This window comes from Bidens hawaiensis, unplaced genomic scaffold, assembly GCF_021521415.1.
Source record: "Bidens hawaiensis isolate Kalapana, Puna unplaced genomic scaffold, B.hawaiensis_p1.1 tig00002414_1, whole genome shotgun sequence".
NCBI classification, from domain to species: domain Eukaryota; kingdom Viridiplantae; phylum Streptophyta; class Magnoliopsida; order Asterales; family Asteraceae; genus Bidens; species Bidens hawaiensis.
In genome coordinates, this window is record NW_027491131.1 from 1,551,376 (window position 1) to 1,570,497 (window position 19,122).

The 19,122-nt window shown below is 33.3% G+C and overlaps 1 protein-coding gene and 1 pseudogene across 1 annotated transcript; both read right to left on the bottom strand.

Moving 5' to 3' along the window:
- Positions 1–1,690: 1,690 nt before the first annotated feature.
- Positions 1,691–2,308, bottom strand: LOC143619148 (putative calcium-binding protein CML25 pseudogene; annotated as a pseudogene).
- A 2,579-nt stretch (positions 2,309–4,887) lies between these two features.
- Positions 4,888–14,737, bottom strand: LOC143619194 (protein VAC14 homolog). Its single transcript, XM_077091190.1, has 20 exons — positions 14,639–14,737; positions 14,446–14,559; positions 13,328–13,393; positions 12,127–12,216; positions 11,909–12,028; positions 11,794–11,822; positions 10,673–10,815; positions 10,501–10,595; positions 10,295–10,381; positions 9,533–9,640; positions 9,135–9,226; positions 8,942–9,023; positions 8,678–8,743; positions 8,318–8,433; positions 7,800–7,920; positions 7,271–7,432; positions 7,054–7,182; positions 6,897–6,965; positions 5,605–5,841; positions 4,888–5,019 (listed from the first exon to the last, which is right to left on the bottom strand). The coding sequence occupies exons 1-20, from the start codon at positions 14,726–14,728 to the stop codon at positions 4,921–4,923; spliced, it is 2,115 nt and encodes a 704-aa protein (XP_076947305.1). The 5' UTR covers positions 14,729–14,737; the 3' UTR covers positions 4,888–4,920.
- Between the last annotated feature and the right edge of the window lie 4,385 nt (positions 14,738–19,122).

Sequence of the window (19,122 nt, forward strand, 5' to 3'; positions counted from 1 at the left end):
GGCTAGTAGGACCAAAGGGTGCAATATCTCAAGAATCAAGACCAGCACTATAACCCCACCCCAACGTGGTTCATGGGCATATTAGGTAGGCATGACATTTGTTGTGGTAGTTTGTGGTGGTGGAGGATGGCCGGAGCCGAAATTCGAGTTCATGAGAATCAAGTAAAGGGCTAGAGATTCCATCCAAAAAAATTTGCTTGTAACATTTTGATGGATGAAGAACTAGCCGTATTGATATTGTTCTATGCTTTTTAATTGTTTCTCCTACTTAAATTATGTTGCGTCATGTAATACGTCAAGATTTATGTTGATGAGAGTTTTGTTATTCTTGAAAAAAATTATTCTGGTGTTGAATAAGGAGAATGTGTCGTAGCTTGTGATGGTTTAACTTGATGATCTTGGTAATGATGTTTGTGCAAATTGTGAGTTTTTTTTTAATTTATTTGGAAAGTGGCACACATCCTTAATTAATTTGATTATAACTTTGTTAGTGAAGAGATGTGATCCCGTATTCGGGCACGAACTTAAATAAACCAAAGTGTCAAAATGTGAAAACGCCGAAAAGATAACATGCCCACTGGCGCTGAAAAGATAACGTACCCACCTCCACACATAGATGAGGTACACATGGGACCATCATCAGTAACAGAGTTGTGCATGAACAACCTCCGACAGGGTAGCTCCACCGGTTTGATTATCTATCCACTCTTGCTTGGGGTAAAATCAGGGAATGAAGCATTTATTAATCGACTTAGTTGCTTATAATGTATTAAAAAGTTAAATGGTCTAGACAACTAAGTGGCTCTTAAAAGTAAACTTGAAATAATTTGTAACATAAAATCTAAATCTGTCACAAATTAATAGTCATTGCCTAGCAATGACAAGAAAAAGAAAAGGAAGTAATAGTAGTTAGTAAAGAAAACAAAAAGAAAACACTTGTAACTGGTTGCACCGGTTATTTTGCTTACATGGCATTCTTTTTTATTAGCGTGGCTTTAAAAAAACATTTTTTTAATATTAACTGGATACAATAATATTTAATTAAAAAAATGCAATATTTGGGCTAATGTGAAAATTATATTAGTACCGTTACAATCATAATATCAATTAACCGGATAAAAAGTTAGTCATAGTACAATGAATATAATTAATAAACTTAATATATTTGGAGATGCTGTTCGTCAAATAAAAAAACATATGTGGATAGATATTAAACGAGGCAATAAGTTAGTGCCCTTGCATTGATTTTGGATTACTGATATGATTTCTGATTTCAAGTTGTTTATTGATTTTGAATACGTGTCCTTGCATTGCCGTTTCAGGTGTTGGGGTTAAATATATGTTTAATCGTTCGTATGTTTGTCTTATATTAAAGTTCTTTTTATTACTTTCAACATCTGCTAACCTCTTTGACATGTTCAGATAAATGAGTTAACAAGTCATATCCTAGTTACACGGTATTAGATGTGTGCAAATTAGAGTTTATGTTATTTACACGAATAATATATAAACAATTCAACTCGACACGATTAACGAACCCGAACCCATTATGAAATAGCATATTGAAAAATTAAACCTTTTCTTACTCAAAAAATAAGATCTCAAAACATAAAGATTCAACCCTAGACCAAGATTGCAATAAACACCAAAAGAAGAAAACAATAAAACTTCAAACAACATTGCAAAAACCTTAATCTTTCCTAACAACATCTTCTTTCTGTAATCCCATCTTCATCATATCCTTAAACTCATCAAAATTAATCATACCATCACCATCCCGATCCGCTCCAGCGATCATTTTTCGACTGTCGGTAATCGTACAATTCTCCCCCAAACTCTTCAAAACATCCAACAACTCTTCAGCAGTGATCAACCCATTTTTATCAATATCAAATATAGAAAATGCATCCTTCAAATTCTCCAACACCTCACTCGAATTGATATCCTTCGTGTTCAATTCAATAAACTCCCCTAAATTAATAAACCCGTCGCCATCCGAATCCACCTCCTTGATCATGTTCTCTAGCTCCTCTTCGGTCGGGTGGTGTCCCAAACTTCCCATTATGGATCCCAATTCGGATGCGCATATTTTCCCATCACCATTTACGTCGAATTTTTTGAAAACTTGTTCTAGCTCCTCCTCTATCCGCACCCGAGAATCTAAGGGCTTGGTGGATGCCTCGGGTGTGGAATTTGGAGGGTTTGTTCGAGGGCTAGAGGGTTCTTCTTCGTGGTTTTGATCGTGGGCGCTATTGTTTTCTCCGGTTTTTTTCGATTTTTTCTTCTTTAGGAGATTCTTCAAACCCATTAAGGACCAATTTGTTATGATTTGGTGGGATGATGGTGTATGAAAATTATTGTTTTGGGTTTGTTTGTGTTTATGGTTGTAAGGTGGATGTGCATGCATGCATCCAGGAGAATTTGCATGTGATTAGGGTATCATTGAAAAAGTAAAATATATTGTTTTAAGTTATAACAATAAATTAATATATTGTGAATTAGGGAGATGAAATTGGAAATTTAAGTATATTTATTAGTAGCTTTTATCCCCCGTCTTATGTGTTTGCTTTACATTATTCGTTTATAGTATTTATATATTTTTTGGATGTTAATTTTATTTATTGTTAGAAAGTTAATAATATAATTAGAATTTGATTATGAAAGGGTTTCACAAATAAATGAGATGTTATAACCCGAATTAAAAGCTATCTGGGTGTGGCGAGACCCATGACTCGCTTTTTTTTACTGTAAAGTTGTTTCTTAATTATAAATAATAGCTTAAAAAATCATATATTAATTTTTAGTATATCCCTATTTTATATGATTTTCATATCAAATATTTGGTGAGATTAATTTATTAAAATAATGAGATGTTATACCCGTTTAAGGGATACCCGTAAATTCGAGTCAAATGCATGAGAAAACTTCATTTACAAATAAAGCAATGTGGTAGCTTGAGAGCAGATGAGGAGTGACCAGAGAGCTTTTAAATGTTTCGTTTATATATATTTAAGATTAGGGAGACGAAGTTAGAAATTTACGTATATTTATTACTTTAAAAAATGTTAACCCAGACCACAAAAGAAAATATATATGTTTAATCTAACTTAAGAAAATATGTATGTTTAATCTAAGTTATAATAAAGTTGTATAGGAGTTAAACCGAAGAGTGGGAAGCCACCAAAATTCAACATGTATTTAGTATGAAAGACATAACTGACATGTAATCACGTAACTTCTTATATAATCATGTAACATATTTATACTTTATATTTATATGTTCGAGTCATATAAACCTATACAACTCATATAGGGGCTATACGAGTCGTATGAGTTCGAAAATATGTCAGTTATGTCGGAGTGTGTCAGGTGTTGTTTCTTGTATTGTATAGCCCCTATATGAGTGGTATAGGGTTATATGACTCGTAGGGCACCTATTTAACTTGTATAGAATGATTTTTTTAGTTACTTTAATATAAAATATTGAAAATAACTGCCGAGTTGGTTATAAAATAAAATAAAAACACGTAATTTACAAGTACATATTGAATTACTACAGTTATAAAAAATTAATTTCGTTTGATGATGTAGATGTTTTGACTCGTGTTAATTCAGTTTTTGAAATATAAGCGTTATAAAAATATAGTTGTTCGATGACGAATAAAATAGAAGTTGCCGGGTGACGAATTATTTAGCGTGTATAATGCTTTTATCTTCAATTAATTTAATTTTCGCTATAATTATTGACGTTTGTAAATAAAAGTTATAATAATCCACACACGATAATCAACTAAACAACCAACAAACATGTAATCATAAGGTCTAAAACATAAGGTCCCAAGTCCCAACATGAAGTCCAAAAAATAAAGTCCAAAATACATAAACATCTAAACACCTTATATCTAGAATAAAATTCTTTGTTAGCAAAGGTAGTGCATATAATAAAAAAAACAGTTAACTAAAAATACTTTATGATTTTACCTCATTGGTTGAAAAAATAGATATCCTGCTTGAATTTTCAACACCGGTAACTCCATAATTTTCACCACGGTAACTCCACAATTATTCACAAAAGTTACATTCTTGATCATTATCGTCAAAGATCAAGGTAAAAAAACTCCATTCGTTTAAAACTTGCAAAACTACTACATGATCTAGATAATAAATAATAAGAGAACCAAGACTAAGAAAGAAAGAGTGATAAAAATTGAAAACATATACACCTATTTATATTATTTTCACCAGATTCTAAAATCTCAATATTACAAAAACGACTCGTAGTAGAAAATCATAAATCATCACACAAATATTTCATGTTTTAGGCGTATATCCCAATACTACATTATGTCAAACAACTATTGGTATAATCTTACAAAGCAGCACGCAAATCTTACATTGTAGAAGCAAGAACATCTGGAAACTGGCATGTACGGTCGTATAGCCCCTATACAACTCGTATAGTCTAGAAAATAAATGCAAATCCCCGACCAAAGTGCGTATACAGGTCGTATAGCCCCTATACGACCCGTATAGACAGACCAAGGGGATGGTGTTTGAATATAACGACCCTTTAGTAGAGTTGAACACTTGAACTCTCATTCAGTTAGTTTTCTCATAGAATACTGCAAATACGCAGGCTATACACACAAACGAAATTCATTCAAGTAACGATTTTTGCATAAATGTCAATAAATTAGCTTTCTTATAGAATAATGTATTAGAATAACAATAACCAACTTCTAAATCAATGTCCTACCTCCTTACCCTTGTGGTTTTCAACAAAAAAATCAGCACAACCACAAGACCGAATTAACCCGGATAACAAATGATTCCAAAAAAACTAGGATTATGACTTACGATATACGATTTTACAATGTATACAGCAATGGCTGTAACTGCAGATACGTATTCGACTAGTCGTCATAGAGGTTTACGCGACAGTCTAGACTGCTGTCGGTTTATATTTGCCATCATTAAAGCTCCTTTAGCTTCTTCATAATTCTGAACCTCCTTTGTTTCCTGCAAAATATTCAACTGTTCACATATATAACCCGTTTTCTAATAACCCGGCCGGGTTTGACGGTTTGCGGTCCGACTGGAACCGGTGAACCGCCGGTTGAACCGATAAAACCTTGTTTTTATTAAATAAAAAAGTTTTGGTCCCGCTGTGAATCGAACCCTGGTGCTTTCCGAGATGAAAAGAAATCCTATATAGTGAAAATAAGCATTATAAATGGAGATAGAAGTTCCTTAATATTGCTTTTTCTATATATAAAAATTATATATGTATATATAAATAGGGTGTGTGTATATATATAAATATATTTAAATTATTTATGGCGTTATCCGGGTCAAACACCGGTCCGTCCTCCCGGGTCGGTCCGACCTTTGACCCGGTAAGGCGTCTGGGTCGACGTCCGGGCCAGGTCTGAAAACATTGGTCAAGCTCGAGCTGGAAACGAGCCGCGCTAGAGCTCTCGTAAGTTAAACGAGCCGACTCTTGGCTACATCCCTAGTCATGAGTCTAGTGATCAATCATAGCTGGCCTAGTGACTTGTATCTTTAACAATATTAAGAAATCTGAAAAGGGAAGAATATAGAAACCTTCGAGGATATGGAACTGTTGGACAATTTTTGTGATTTTAAGTGGGCCCGATGCTGTTGCTGCATTTGAACAAACCGTTGCAGCCAAGAATCAAAGTTTATTCCGTTACTCATATGACGAGGATCGTCGTTCGTGTTGGAATGCACCCCAGTTGGCATGTAATTTTGAATGGGATTAAACGAATATGAAGGCACCGTCTTCAAGCGTGTTCTTAAAATCTTAAAGGCTGCACTTTGCTGCAATGATTAAAAAATAAAAAGATGCATAAAATAAATAAAGAGTGGAGTATATATATATATATACGATCATTTCAGAATTTCCAAATAATTTATGAACTCTTAACAATCAATCCTCTTATCTACTTATTATTACTATAATATAAATAAGTTTGGTGGTCGATGAATTTTGTTTTTTAGTTCAGTTACCATAATAAAATGTAATGGAAACCGACCAAATGCTAATTTTTTTTGTTTTGTTTTAGTTCCGGTAACATAACAAACTTGAAAGAAACTGACCGAGTTCACGCAGGCTCGCGGCCTTATATAAAGCCCATGACCGACAATGCCTGAGTTTTAGTGTTTTACCAATGGGCAAGTTTACCGACCAAATTCGTGTCTATATCATAACGAACGCAGCCGATACTGACTGAATTCGTGTCGATTCATCAACGTAACGCTTGGATTTTACCAACGTCCGTGTTTCAATGCTGGGGTTTTGCCAGCTGCCCCGGCACAACGCGCCAGGTAGAAAAGACTAGTTTTATATATTTGGCATTCAGTAGGTATCGGGTTGCAGCGCCAAAACTAAACCAAGAAAAAAACCCATAACGAACAAAAAAACAGAATACACCCCGCACGTCCCCGCCGCGAACGGACAGGATTCAGCCGGTATGAACAATGTCGGCACTAAATCGTAAAAAACAAAATCTCTTTAAGTAAAAAAAGAAAACACAAAACAATAAAAAATATCTGCCTGCCAACCAGGTGCCAAGTGGACCCACTAGGTGCTTGCGACACCAGATTCAATATTTATCTTTAGTAGCAAGTAATTTTTATCTTTAGTAGTAATAGTAATAGTAATACCAATGGTAATATACTAGGTAATATACTAATATATAAAATACATAAATATATAAAAATAACTAGTTCTTAAGATTTCTTGAAGTACTTAAACTTTTTGAAGTTCCAAAGGGATCCAAACCTATACATACAATACACACACACACACATATATGAAAATACAAACATGCAAACAAACAAATATAAAAGGAAATTGCATTAATGAGACATACCTGAGGAAGTAGCATCAGAAGACCATACAAGGCTTTTAACAGCCATATATATCTACCAGGTTCAAGAAGCTGCAAGAAAGACAATATAAATATAAATATATAACTTTTAATAAATATATTTGCGACATTAATAAATAAACAAATAAAATCAAAGCACCTGCAGCCTAAGATAAGCAAAAGTAGGAGTCTCCAATAGGTGTATTAATTTGTCCAACTGAACCAAGAATCTGACATTAATATCCTCTTCAGTCAGAGACTGAATAACAGAACTTGTATGCTCATAAGCCTAAATCACAGATCACAGATCACAACACAAATTAATAGATATTGAATTTGATCAAAAAAACAATAAAATAAAAGAAACTGATTCTTGCCTGTGCTAATAAGCAAAGACTTATGATAGCCATTGATGAATGGCACCACGAGGCATACAGTGAAAGAAAGAAGTCTTTTCCAGCAGCGTTTGATAGCGAAAGCTTTAAAAGATTTCGTAGACCAGCCAACTCGGATGAAGTAAGCAAAATTAAATTTAAAGCCTGAAACAAAATATATAATATATGTTATAAGCTACAGATGATTTATTTGTTTTTTATCTAAATAAATAGTCATTCAAGTATGTTGTTTGATGCAAATTTTTATATTTAAGCATGACAAGTCTCGAGAAAAAGATAAATTATTTCTTTTATTTTTAGTGTAACTAAATAAAAATAAGTTCTTAACATCAGTATTCTGTATTACTTCTAGTTAGTACATAGTTTAATACAAATAATAATTAATAACCTTTATTTGCGAATACAAAAACTGAACCTAGTGAAAGATAAGCAAATCTGAAATAAGATTATACAGAAGAAATATTTTTATATTTCTGTTAATGTTTAAAACAAGGAATTGTAAAAGGAAAACCTGAACCAAAACCGATGCATAATCCAAATCTTCTTCCCGTTCAAGAATTGTTGAGAGTTCGCGATAAACCCTTTCAGCATCTAAAAGCACACAAAGTCGGCGGATTATCAAAGCACCACGCCTGCAAAAAGAAACCATTAACTTAAGGAAATAAAAAAGTAAAAAGAATAATACCGAATAATGTGGGTTGTGATTTTCAAAAAATCAGAAAATCTAGCTAAAAGAATAACGGGTCAAACGGGTTGAAAGTCACCCACAGTCAATTTTCAAGCATGTAACCCTCAAAATCACTTTTATTAAAAAATTCAGATTAAGATTAATATTGTAACAATACTGTTTTAGCAGTTACAAATAACGCATTAACTAATATTTTAGCACCTACAACCTAAATCTATTTTGACCAGTCACTTGACCCGCCCATCTGTTTTAGCAACCTAAATCTATTTTATTATTATTTTCTTGTTTAAGAAAATAATAATAATAAATTAATAATAATAACAATAATAATAATAACTCGCTTTTCCAGGAGTGCATCATCTGTTCGAAATTTGTGAACTAAGAAAACAAGAAGCTGAGAGAAGTTTTGTTGATCTTTTGCTATGCATGCATGTACCTCCAAAACGAGGAGCACTACCTGCAAAAATACACAAAACACAGTCAACAATAATTATTATTATCTTTGAATTACCTATTTGTCTAATTATATCACCAGATATGTTTTTAAAACTAGCAAATTTAAATTGAGTCCATAAGAAAAAGGTTTTCATTTTCTCTATATTAAAGAGATAGTTGACAAACAAGTTTTTTAAACATGCTGAGATTGAATTATGTAACTGAAAACAGAATCTAAAAAGTGTCGAACTAAAAAGAAGGATTACCTCATCAGATGGATCTGAGAGTGCTTTCAAGAGTGTGTCAAAAATATCATTCAAAGACGAAAGAACCTGCCACACATTTTCAGATCACAATAAACATATACCTTATTTCAATTAATAATAATGATTAATGACAAAAGAACATAAATTCAGTGCAAACCAATAATTTTTCGTCTAACTTACACTGAAACCTTAAAAGATTACAATAACAAAAAAAATAGTAACTACTTTAAGAGACAAATACACATTCTGAAGGTTTAAGGTTACCTCGGGACGATGTCTATTCAAAAGGGTCGATATCCAGTGCAATGATTCAATTCGAGTAGCCTCGTATTCACTAGATAACTGCCTGGTAAAATGATGAAAGGGGATTTTATTTACTGCCATAATAATCTTGTCTTCAAAAGTCACATCCATTATTTATAACCCAAACTAGTTTTACCCAACCCACCCATCATACCTCTTTGCAATGGAGAGGATTGCTCCAACATCAAATCCTTCAGCTGGGTCAGCCTTAATTGCACAAAGCTCATCATTTGTTTCACGAGCTACCTAATAATCACATATATAAAATTTTATTATTATTCATAATGCTCATGAAGTCATTATACATATATGTATGTATAAGATTATTATCATTTCAAAACTTGCACAACGCTTAACAACTAACCAAGTAATCATTTTATTTTACTTTATATGCATAGTATTATTTGAGGTTAGTTTTGTTATTTATTATATGTGATTTTAAACAAATAAATAAAATGATTGGTTGTTAGGAGTTCTTGAAGGTCATAATTTTTGTAGTCCTGAAGAGATCCAAACCCTATATATACACTCAAAATGGAAGTAGAAACTTACAACTCGTATTTTTTCTTCTTTATCAGCAATGCAAGGCAAGATAGCACCCAATATATCAGCATAATAAGGAACAAGCTGGTCTCCGCCAAGTTTTACAAACTCATTTATCTGCACAAGTTGTCTAATTAATGTGTGAACAAACTACAACACATGAATAAGCCCTATAATCCTAGAGGTTGTGACGATCCACTGGCACTTTCTTATCTGTTTTCTAAAACTATTTATAAACAATTAACGTGTTAATTATGATTACAAAAACAACATTTTCACAGTACTAGATACTGTAAAAAAACCTAGATTTGTGCTGAATATGGATACGCACATAGGTCCGTTTAACTTCATTTTTTCATGATTAAATCCATAACTTTATAACTCAACGATAAAGTCATTTAATTAATCATGTGGAGAAGAAAAAAACTAAGTGTGAGAACTTTAATGTTAAGTTCTAGAAGTTAAGAAATTAAAATATGCAAAAATAAAAGCCAAGGACTAATGTGTAAATTCAGCAAAAGTCCATAGGATTCTTTTTTTCTTTATGATTGGCCTTATAATAATTGCAGTCCATGCGTTCAATACTATCTGAGGCCGACTTTCAACCCGATTGACCCTTCCCCCTTTAACCATATTTCCAGATTGACTCTTTCCTCTTTCAACTAAAATTTTTATTTGACCAGTGAATGGGTAAAAAGTGGCATACCATAAACTCTCATAAGAATGTCAACTAAAAAAATGATACATATGATCCAATTAAAAAAAAGTTACCCAAGTAATTGCAGTCCAACGGGTAAATTCATCAGGGGAAGATGCACGTTGTACAAGTATTTCAGCCATCCGACCATAATCTACAGACTTCAAGAGTAGCACTGCTCGAGTCAGGAATTAACAAATAAACAATATAATAATAAAAACAAGCATAACTTTTAATAATCATAGAAATGATTACAGATTTTGTATAGCAAAACTCTTACTGGGGAATTCTTGATTTCTTGAAGAAATTCAGAAAGTGCCAAGTCAGCTTGTTGCCGGATTTCAAGGCTGGAATCACTTAACATATTAAATAAACCTGAGAGCTAGTCATGTCAGTTGACTTCATAAACGCACGCCATTAAAAGATGTGAAATGACGATAATATCCTTTTACCATCAAGAAAATCAGGAAGAAAACCGAGCATATCTATGTCTGGAACACTGTCCAAAACTGTAATCCATCCCACCAAAAACTGGCGCACATATGGATTCAAGACATTCATACGCTCCCGCAACAATGGAATAAATTCTTCAATGCTGACAATGAAATACACTAACATTAAAATAAAATAAAAGGGTTATTTTTAATACATAACACCTGACACAAATAATAAAATCAGCGATTTCAACTAGGCCTGTAAACGAACCAAACATTCAGTGAGCGGTTCATTTATGTTCGTTCATTTAGTAGACGAACAACATGAACAGAAGTTTTGATCATTAAGTTAAACGAATGAATACGAACACTTGTCTCATTCGTTCCTTTTGCGTTCAACATTCATTTACGTTCAGTCTTTTAAATTTGTTTATGTTTGTTCGCTTACGTTCATTTATGTTTGTTAGTTTACGTTAGATTAAGATCATTTGTTTATGTAGTTAATATATATCCATTTAAATTTTTAAATTTTTTAGGCCCATTACAATTTAGTCTAGTTTTATTAGCTTTTAATGCCGATAGATTGTTTCTACATTTACTTCTAATTGGTCTTAGCTAACTTATGTTTGGTCTTCTATGTTCAATTATGTATGTTCATTTACATTCGTGAATCATTTGTTTATATTGTTAACGAACGAACATAAACGAACACGAAAGCGCTCACTTTCTAAACAAATGGAAACGAACAAGAAAACTCCATTCGTTAGGTTCGCTTACCGGCCTAATTTCAACCAGTTTTTTTCTTATGATGGATTGATTTGGGTTGTGTTTTATCTCAAGCAGGTCAAAACAAAAGAATAGCAAAAGGAGGAACTTGTCGAGCAGGTCAAAAGTTCCCCAAATTTTATCTTTAAAAGCATACAGGTATACAACCTACTAAATTGTTTTATTGGCAATTCCGATGATTATTGTAATAATATCTTTTCTGTACACATTATTAAATTATTAAAGTTTTAGATATTACAAGAATTTAAATGCAAAAAGGAAGTGCAACTGTCACTTCAGCAAATGGTAAACAGGATATAACTAGTAATAATATTAGATTTAAAACTATAAAAAAACAGAAGATGATAGATCACCTGAATTGATCACTCTCAGTCACAATGTCCTGTTGCATATTTAACAAATAAATCCATAATCCACCACATATGAAACTGATTAACAAATATCACAAAAAGACAAAAAAAAAATTACCTTCACAAGTCTATCTAAAAGATGAGCAGCACTCTGTACATTCGGATCCGAGTCTGCTGAAAGTTTACACAATGCATCAAATATCTTGTTAAAGTGTACAATAAACTCTCCTCTTACAACCTGCAAAAAGGCATGAAATACGCTCAAATTTTTGTTATTTTTAAAGCTTAGAACAGAAAGAAAAAACCTTGCTTGATGAAGTCTGAATTCACTCTCACCTTTGCAATGTTATATAGCGCTTCACAAGCATAATAACGAACTCTGCTATCTTGGTCAGAAAAAGAGTTTATCACAGGTGGTATTATTTGCTGGCAATTTGTAAGGGAGAAGAATGAGAAAAATTGAATATATTTATCATGTACTAGTAAATAATGAAAACTTCTTATAAACTGAACTCCTTAGTAACATACTGACACAAAATAGCGAATAGAGCATGATACAAGATGTGTTATTTTTAACGCAAACATATTTTTGTTAATTTTTTAGATTTATCAGATAGTATGCTTAGACTTTAAAACAAAAACCTCATTCTTGTTTCAGTTGCATATAAATATAAAACTTAATAACATCATACAAAATTACTTCTGTACTTGCTTTCGGAGCTGGTTGAAATTTAGACAGATAATGTCGCTCATGGTTTCTCGTCCGTACCACATTCATAAAGCAACTCAAAGTCTTACTGTTTGTTTATAAAAAAAATAATCAAACTGTATACTCATAAAGAACTACATAATCCGATTACATATGGGTGCTAAAAATCCAAGTTTCCATAAATCTGTATAGTAATTGATTTTTGTTAATATCTTGGCATTATTGAATAGCAGATGGTATCAAGGCTATCAAATGTGCTAGGTGCACTCAAGGCCCTTAGGCCTCGCCTGGGGCCTAGTCGCAAAAAAAAAAAAAAAAAAAAAGCGAGGGCCTGAGAAAAAAAAATATGCACTTGCATCAAAAATTTAAAATATATTATGTATATGAAAAATAATACTATTCTTCTATCAAATAAACAAGAGCTATTATATAACATTTAATATCATCTAATTAGTACCAAAAGTTCTAAAATAGTCAAGAGTCAAATGTAATTCCAAAACTTGAATAACAAAAGGTTCAATGTAATTCCTTTGACCCCTCCTAGATCTAAGTTTCAATGGAACTCCTTGGGTTATGTTCCTGTCATAGACAATGCTGAAGCGCTCGCCTAGAAACTAGAAGCGCATTTATTGAGCCTCACCTGAAAAATGGGCCTAGGCTCAAGAAGCGAGGGATTTTAATCTCACAAACCAATATAATGCACTAGTTCTCTCACATCAATAAGCTACTTTCTTTCCTAAATCCTAATTAATCTTAGCCCAACAATATTCCAACTATGCAAGAGAAAAGATAACCAGAATATCAGACAAATAAATTCAAAAGTCAAACCTCAAGATGCTGTGCAGCTTCCGTGCTCAATCCAACAGTAGCTGCAGCTAAACCAATTAATCCACCCTGCAGCAAACATAAACATCACACAAATATAGAATAAAGAAAACCGCATAGTATTATTATTAACAATCTATATATATGAATAAAAATGAGGATATATATAAAGGAAACCTAACCAAATCATATCACCTAATTATGGTACAGATAATTACAATAAACCATAGCTAACATATTCTATATAATAATTAACAACAATGAATCTCAAAACATACCGGATGTCAACGGCGAGTAGGCAAACTCGTGAGTCAACAAATTAATCACACCAGTAATCTTATCATCACATTAACATAGAATAATAATGAAAACTGCAATGTATTATACATTATTAATCAAATATATATAGTTATATACAGATACAGTGAGGATATCACAAACATCACATTACTATAGAATAATAACAAAAACTGTACACTATTTATTATATATCATTAATCAACTATATATACGGATACAATGCGGACGTATACAAAGAAAACCTAACCAAGCCATATCTCCTAACTATGCTAATTGCAATAAACCATAGCTAATACATTATATCTAACAATGAATCTCAAAATCAATGAATCTCCACTTTCATCATTATACCTTCCGTTGGTTCGCTTGAGCCAAGTAAGCGAACTCACGAGTCAACAAATTAATAATAGCGGTAATCTTATCACACATTAACATAGAATAACAACAACAACAACAATAATAATAATGAAAACTATTATTATTAATCAACTATATATACGGATACAATGTGAATATACACAAAGGAAATCTAACCTAAACTAACTGAATCATATCTCCTAACCATAACAATTACAATAAACCCTAGCAAACACATTCTAACAAATCTAAACTACCTTGCAGTGATTCACTTGCGGCGAGTACGCAAACTCATGAGTCAACAGATTAATGACAGCAGTTCTCGTGTCATATATCATTAATCAATCAACTATATATACAGTAACAATGCGAATATTAGCAAAGGAAACCTAACCTAACCTAACCGAATCATACATCCTAGCCATAATAATCACAATAAACCCTACCTAACAAACGTAAACTACCTTCCGATGATTCGCTTGCGGCGAGTACGCAAACTCATTCGCCAGCAACTTAATCACGGCAGTAATCTTATCATGATCACCAACCGCCGTCAACTGCTTCACAATTCCTTCAACCTACAACCACAAATCAAAACCTAGATCCAATCATCCTTCATCCAAAACCCTAACTATCACAAACACTTCAATTACTAACCTCCAGTGCCGCATTCTTCCGTTTCTCGTATAACTTATCCGATAAGTTACGTAACACAGCTGCCGGAATCGCCGTTAACGCGTCCGCCATTACAATTTCACAAAATAAATCGATGAATATGATGAACTACAGTAAAATTGATGAATATGATGTAAAGCTATAGATGAATTGAAGCGAATTGTGAGTGAATTAGTGAAGTAATTAGCGAATTAGTTGAATCTGGATGAAGTTCATAGTTATAGATCTAAATAATTAGGATTTGATTAGTAAAACCACTAAATTCGGTAGAGTTTGTTGACTGTTTAGTTTAGTTAAAGGTATCGAAGATGTCTGACGGGTAGGTAGTTGGTTACGGGTAGGTGGTTGGTTATTCTTCGGTTTGAATTTGATGGTGGTCCGTTTGGTTTAGAGGTGCGTTAATAAAAGTTAAAACCAAGTTGGATTGAAAATGATTAGGTTTGGTTACTAAGGTTGTAATCGGTTTATGATTGGTTTCGGTACGGGTTGAATAGTCTCAGTTTGGGTTTTGATTGGTTTCGGTTTGGGTTTTAGATGGTTTGGAACCGGTTTCGGGTGGATAAAATTACAAACTGGTTCTGAACCTATGTAATCAGTTTCAAACTGGTTCAGTTTCGGTTCAATTTTCGGGTCAGTTCGGTTAACCGGTTTGTTTGGCCACCTCTAGAGTAGGGATGAGCTTGGGATGGTACCGGTACTGATCCTGAAAATCCCGATCCCGAAATTCGGAAATACTTGGTACCGGTACCGAAATGTTCGGTTCGGTACTGGTGCGGTATTGGTATTTCGTGCAAAATTCGGGAAACACTGGTACCATACCGATACCGAAAAATCAAAACTTGGTACCGACGATACCAAATCGGTACGGAATTCGGTACCCGTACCGAAAACGCTCATCCCTACTCTAGGGGTTGGTGATTATTTTTCGGTTTGAATTTGACAGTCCGTTTGGTTCAGAGAATTTTTTCGAAAAAGAAAAGGAAATTTATAACTACGAAACGTGTTAGCATGTAACCGGAACTGGACGCGTAATCAATGACGTACGATAGACGCGTTACGGGTGTCGAACGTAATGTCGGCGTCTTATGTGTTTTCCCTGTCGGACGCGTATATCAAAGACTGATGCGTTACCGATGGAGAAAACGAAACCGACGCATGGTGCGTGACTATCGTATGAAATTGATTACGCGTTACGGACATTGATTGCGAAAGCTTCGTCACTCCATTTGGTTTAAATGGTAACCAACATTCAAAACAAGGTGCGTGTTCCCGGTTGTACAAAACTGAGTTATTCGCCATGGGTTAAGCTTTTCATACCTCATGCTTGTGGTCGAGACCATGTTGACGACACTACACTATCTCCGATTATCAATCCCACTTACAAGCTTGGGTGAAAATCGATGCCATAGTCTTTTAATGGATGTATGGCGCCCTATCTGATGTCCTCATTGTTTGTATCATTGATTGTACAAACAATCAGGAACAAGATTCGAGCCTTTTTTTTTAACAATAAGGGCACCCGTGCTACAACCCTGAAACACAAATTCACTAATTTAACACTAACTGCTTGTTCGTCCATGGACGAATATTGTTATAAGTTAAAACTTAAAAGACCCTATTGATTCGCATTAAAACAAAATGGTATATATCTTGTTAAATATTGATATGGTACCCGTTTTAAACCAGCTCGCCTCAAATTGGATATATGTTGTTTCAAACTTTATGTTAATAGGCATAGATTTTCACATAAAACATGAAGTTTAGTAAAAGATAAAATGTTGTATCAAGCAAGACTGGTACAAAATCAGTAACGACAAGTAGTGAACCAAACATAAAAAGCATTATTTTCTTTTTTGACACCGACCATGGCTTGTCTCGAGGTTTAATGCACTTAGGTTTCGTAAGAATTATATGTCTCTTTAAAACACATTTATATACTCTATATACTCTTACTCTTTAAAACTTTAGATACTATATACTCTTATGAAAAAAAGAAAATGGCAATAATAACCTCAAACTGTTTTGACTGAAACAAAACTAATTAATTATTTTTATAAAAAAGATAATGCGTTTGCCGGGAGTCGAACCCGGGTCTATTGCTTGGAAGGCAATTATCCTAAGAGCATTCCCAACCCATCCCCTAAAATTATGTGAGGAGGGTTTGTAAATTATAGTGTGTGGTTGTGAATGATTGTGAGTATAAATTATAGGGTGGAGAGAGAAAAGGTAGTGATTTTTTGTAAATTTGAGGAAAAGGTATTGATTTTTTGTAAATTATAGGATACAGAGAGAAAACTGTAATGAAAAAGGTAAAAAAAAATATTATTTAATTGAACATGAGAGAGAAATATAGTGTTTTTTAGTATAATTATACGATATATATACATATAGGGATAGGGAACGGGATGAGAATGCTCTAACCGTTGGACTACAAACGCTGCCTATTATTATATTTTATGTTAATGTTTTTTATTATTACACATTTAGGCTTAAAAGCTTTGGTTTACACCGCTTATAATCCATAAATTTAATAACAAAGTCGTTTTTTTTTTTTGCTTTTATGGGTTTGATTTCTTTCGTTACATGCAAATCCGAAACCAAACCTTAAATTCGGTTTTTGAAAAAACATAAAACAAGCTCGTGGACTTTGGGTTGGGTTCGGTAATTTCGGTTACTGATTAGTTTCATGAAAACCCCTAATTAAATCTGTTTAAAACTTCGTTTTATTGTCGTTTACTTGCGTATATCTACACACTCCTGGCATAGAAGACGGTATGTATGCGTACACACTAATTTCTTCAAATGTAACTTGTCTAAAAATGGTTATTATGTCATTGTGTGTATATTTTCATTTATAATTCTCTACTTCTTGTTTCAATGATGTTTTATAACATTGGTGCCAATGTCAATCAGTTTATTAATAAAGCCTTTCATCAGTTTTAAACTTTTAATGGTTTGAATCGATATATTTAATTCACCTAATTTGTATTAAAATTTTTTGAAATAATAATATTGCGGTTCAAGATATAATACATAATTACGCATTTCAAAAATGAAAAACAACGACTACATTTATAATTAAAACGGTCTGTTTGGTTCACGTGATAGGCTGGGGCGCAACTAGTTTAATGGGTTGTGTCGCTCATCTTGCTGCAACTAACATCAAGTTTTTATTCGACTTGCAGGACTTCATCTGCTTTGACCAAGTCAGCTAACCCGGATGACCCAACCGATTGTTTTGAGTAATTTCTTGGCTTCCATAACCAAATCGTTCAAGCGATAACCAGCATTGTGTCAATTAAAGCAGCAACCGAAACAACTAACAAAGAGTTAAAAGACACCCATATCTTGCTCGTTTACTTGTTGGGCCTAACTCAAGTCTTGTGTAACACCCCGGCTAAAGCGGAAACGCCTGAGTGTGACGTACAGATTGCTCAACACACCTGACACTATTATGTGACCATAATAACATTATTTCATTTAAATCTTCATGTAACACAAATTTATCAAATAATACAAGTTGTAACAAATAAATAAACAAATGATAAGTTGTTCTTTGAATATCCTATAGGCATGCTATGTGTCTTCTAACTTTCATCCTCGTATCTTTACACCTGTAACATATGTATAAAATAAAATCACCTATGAACATAGCTGGTGAGATTCCCACAGTTTGATATAATACGTAAAAATCATACAATTCCATGAAACTTGTGAAATGAGCACATAAGGGTTCTTTACACTCGATGCAATGGACCTGAGTGTAAAGAACAAACGAAGGTCCTTTCCAGTTGGGGCTACCAACGTACTTGGATATGGGGTCCCTTTTCCACTCGATACAAATGGACCTGAGTGCAAAAGGGGGCGTATGATCATACTTATTGAGGCAACCACTGAGCAAGTAATCAAGTAAACGCACAAGTCCATGTAATGAATTGTAGTTTTGTATATGACTCGATAAATCATTGAGTAATAGGATACATATGCTACCCCAAAAGTAATAAAAGCGTTGAAAAAGGGGTGTGAGAAACTCACCTTGAAATCGAAGCTAAACTTGTAATATAATCCAAAAACATGATAACGAAACGAAGCAACCGAAAGTGTTGTAAGGTTGTAAACGGCGTATGAACCGAACGCGCCACAAAATCCGACTTGAATGATCCACACTAGATAGGATAAATAATACGAGACTTTAATCGAGAAACTAACGGGATTATATATTAATAAGTTATGTTGAGGTTTTCAGATTTATAATACAAGTTTTACCAATCTTGATTGTTATATTATCATTTTAGTTAACGGACTTGCGATTACAATATTACGTTATTCTTTTATAGGTGGTGACGTGAAGGTTATAAAGTTCGAGATTCTTGAATTAATAATTATAAGTTTAGAGATTTTTTTTGACGTGTTAACAAAATGAGTTTTTATATTTTAAACGTTACGATTTAGATTATTAACGATTT

Coding starts and splice junctions, on each gene's coding strand:
- LOC143619194 (XM_077091190.1), bottom strand. CDS start 14,728: ATGGCGGACGCGTTAACGGCGATTCCGGCAGCTGTGTTACGTAACTTA. Junction 12,217..13,327: donor AAGCTGCACAGCATCTTGAG/GTTTGACTTTTG, acceptor ACAAATTGCCAG/CAAATAATACCACCTGTGAT. Junction 12,029..12,126: donor CGCTATATAACATTGCAAAG/GTGAGAGTGAAT, acceptor GCCTTTTTGCAG/GTTGTAAGAGGAGAGTTTAT.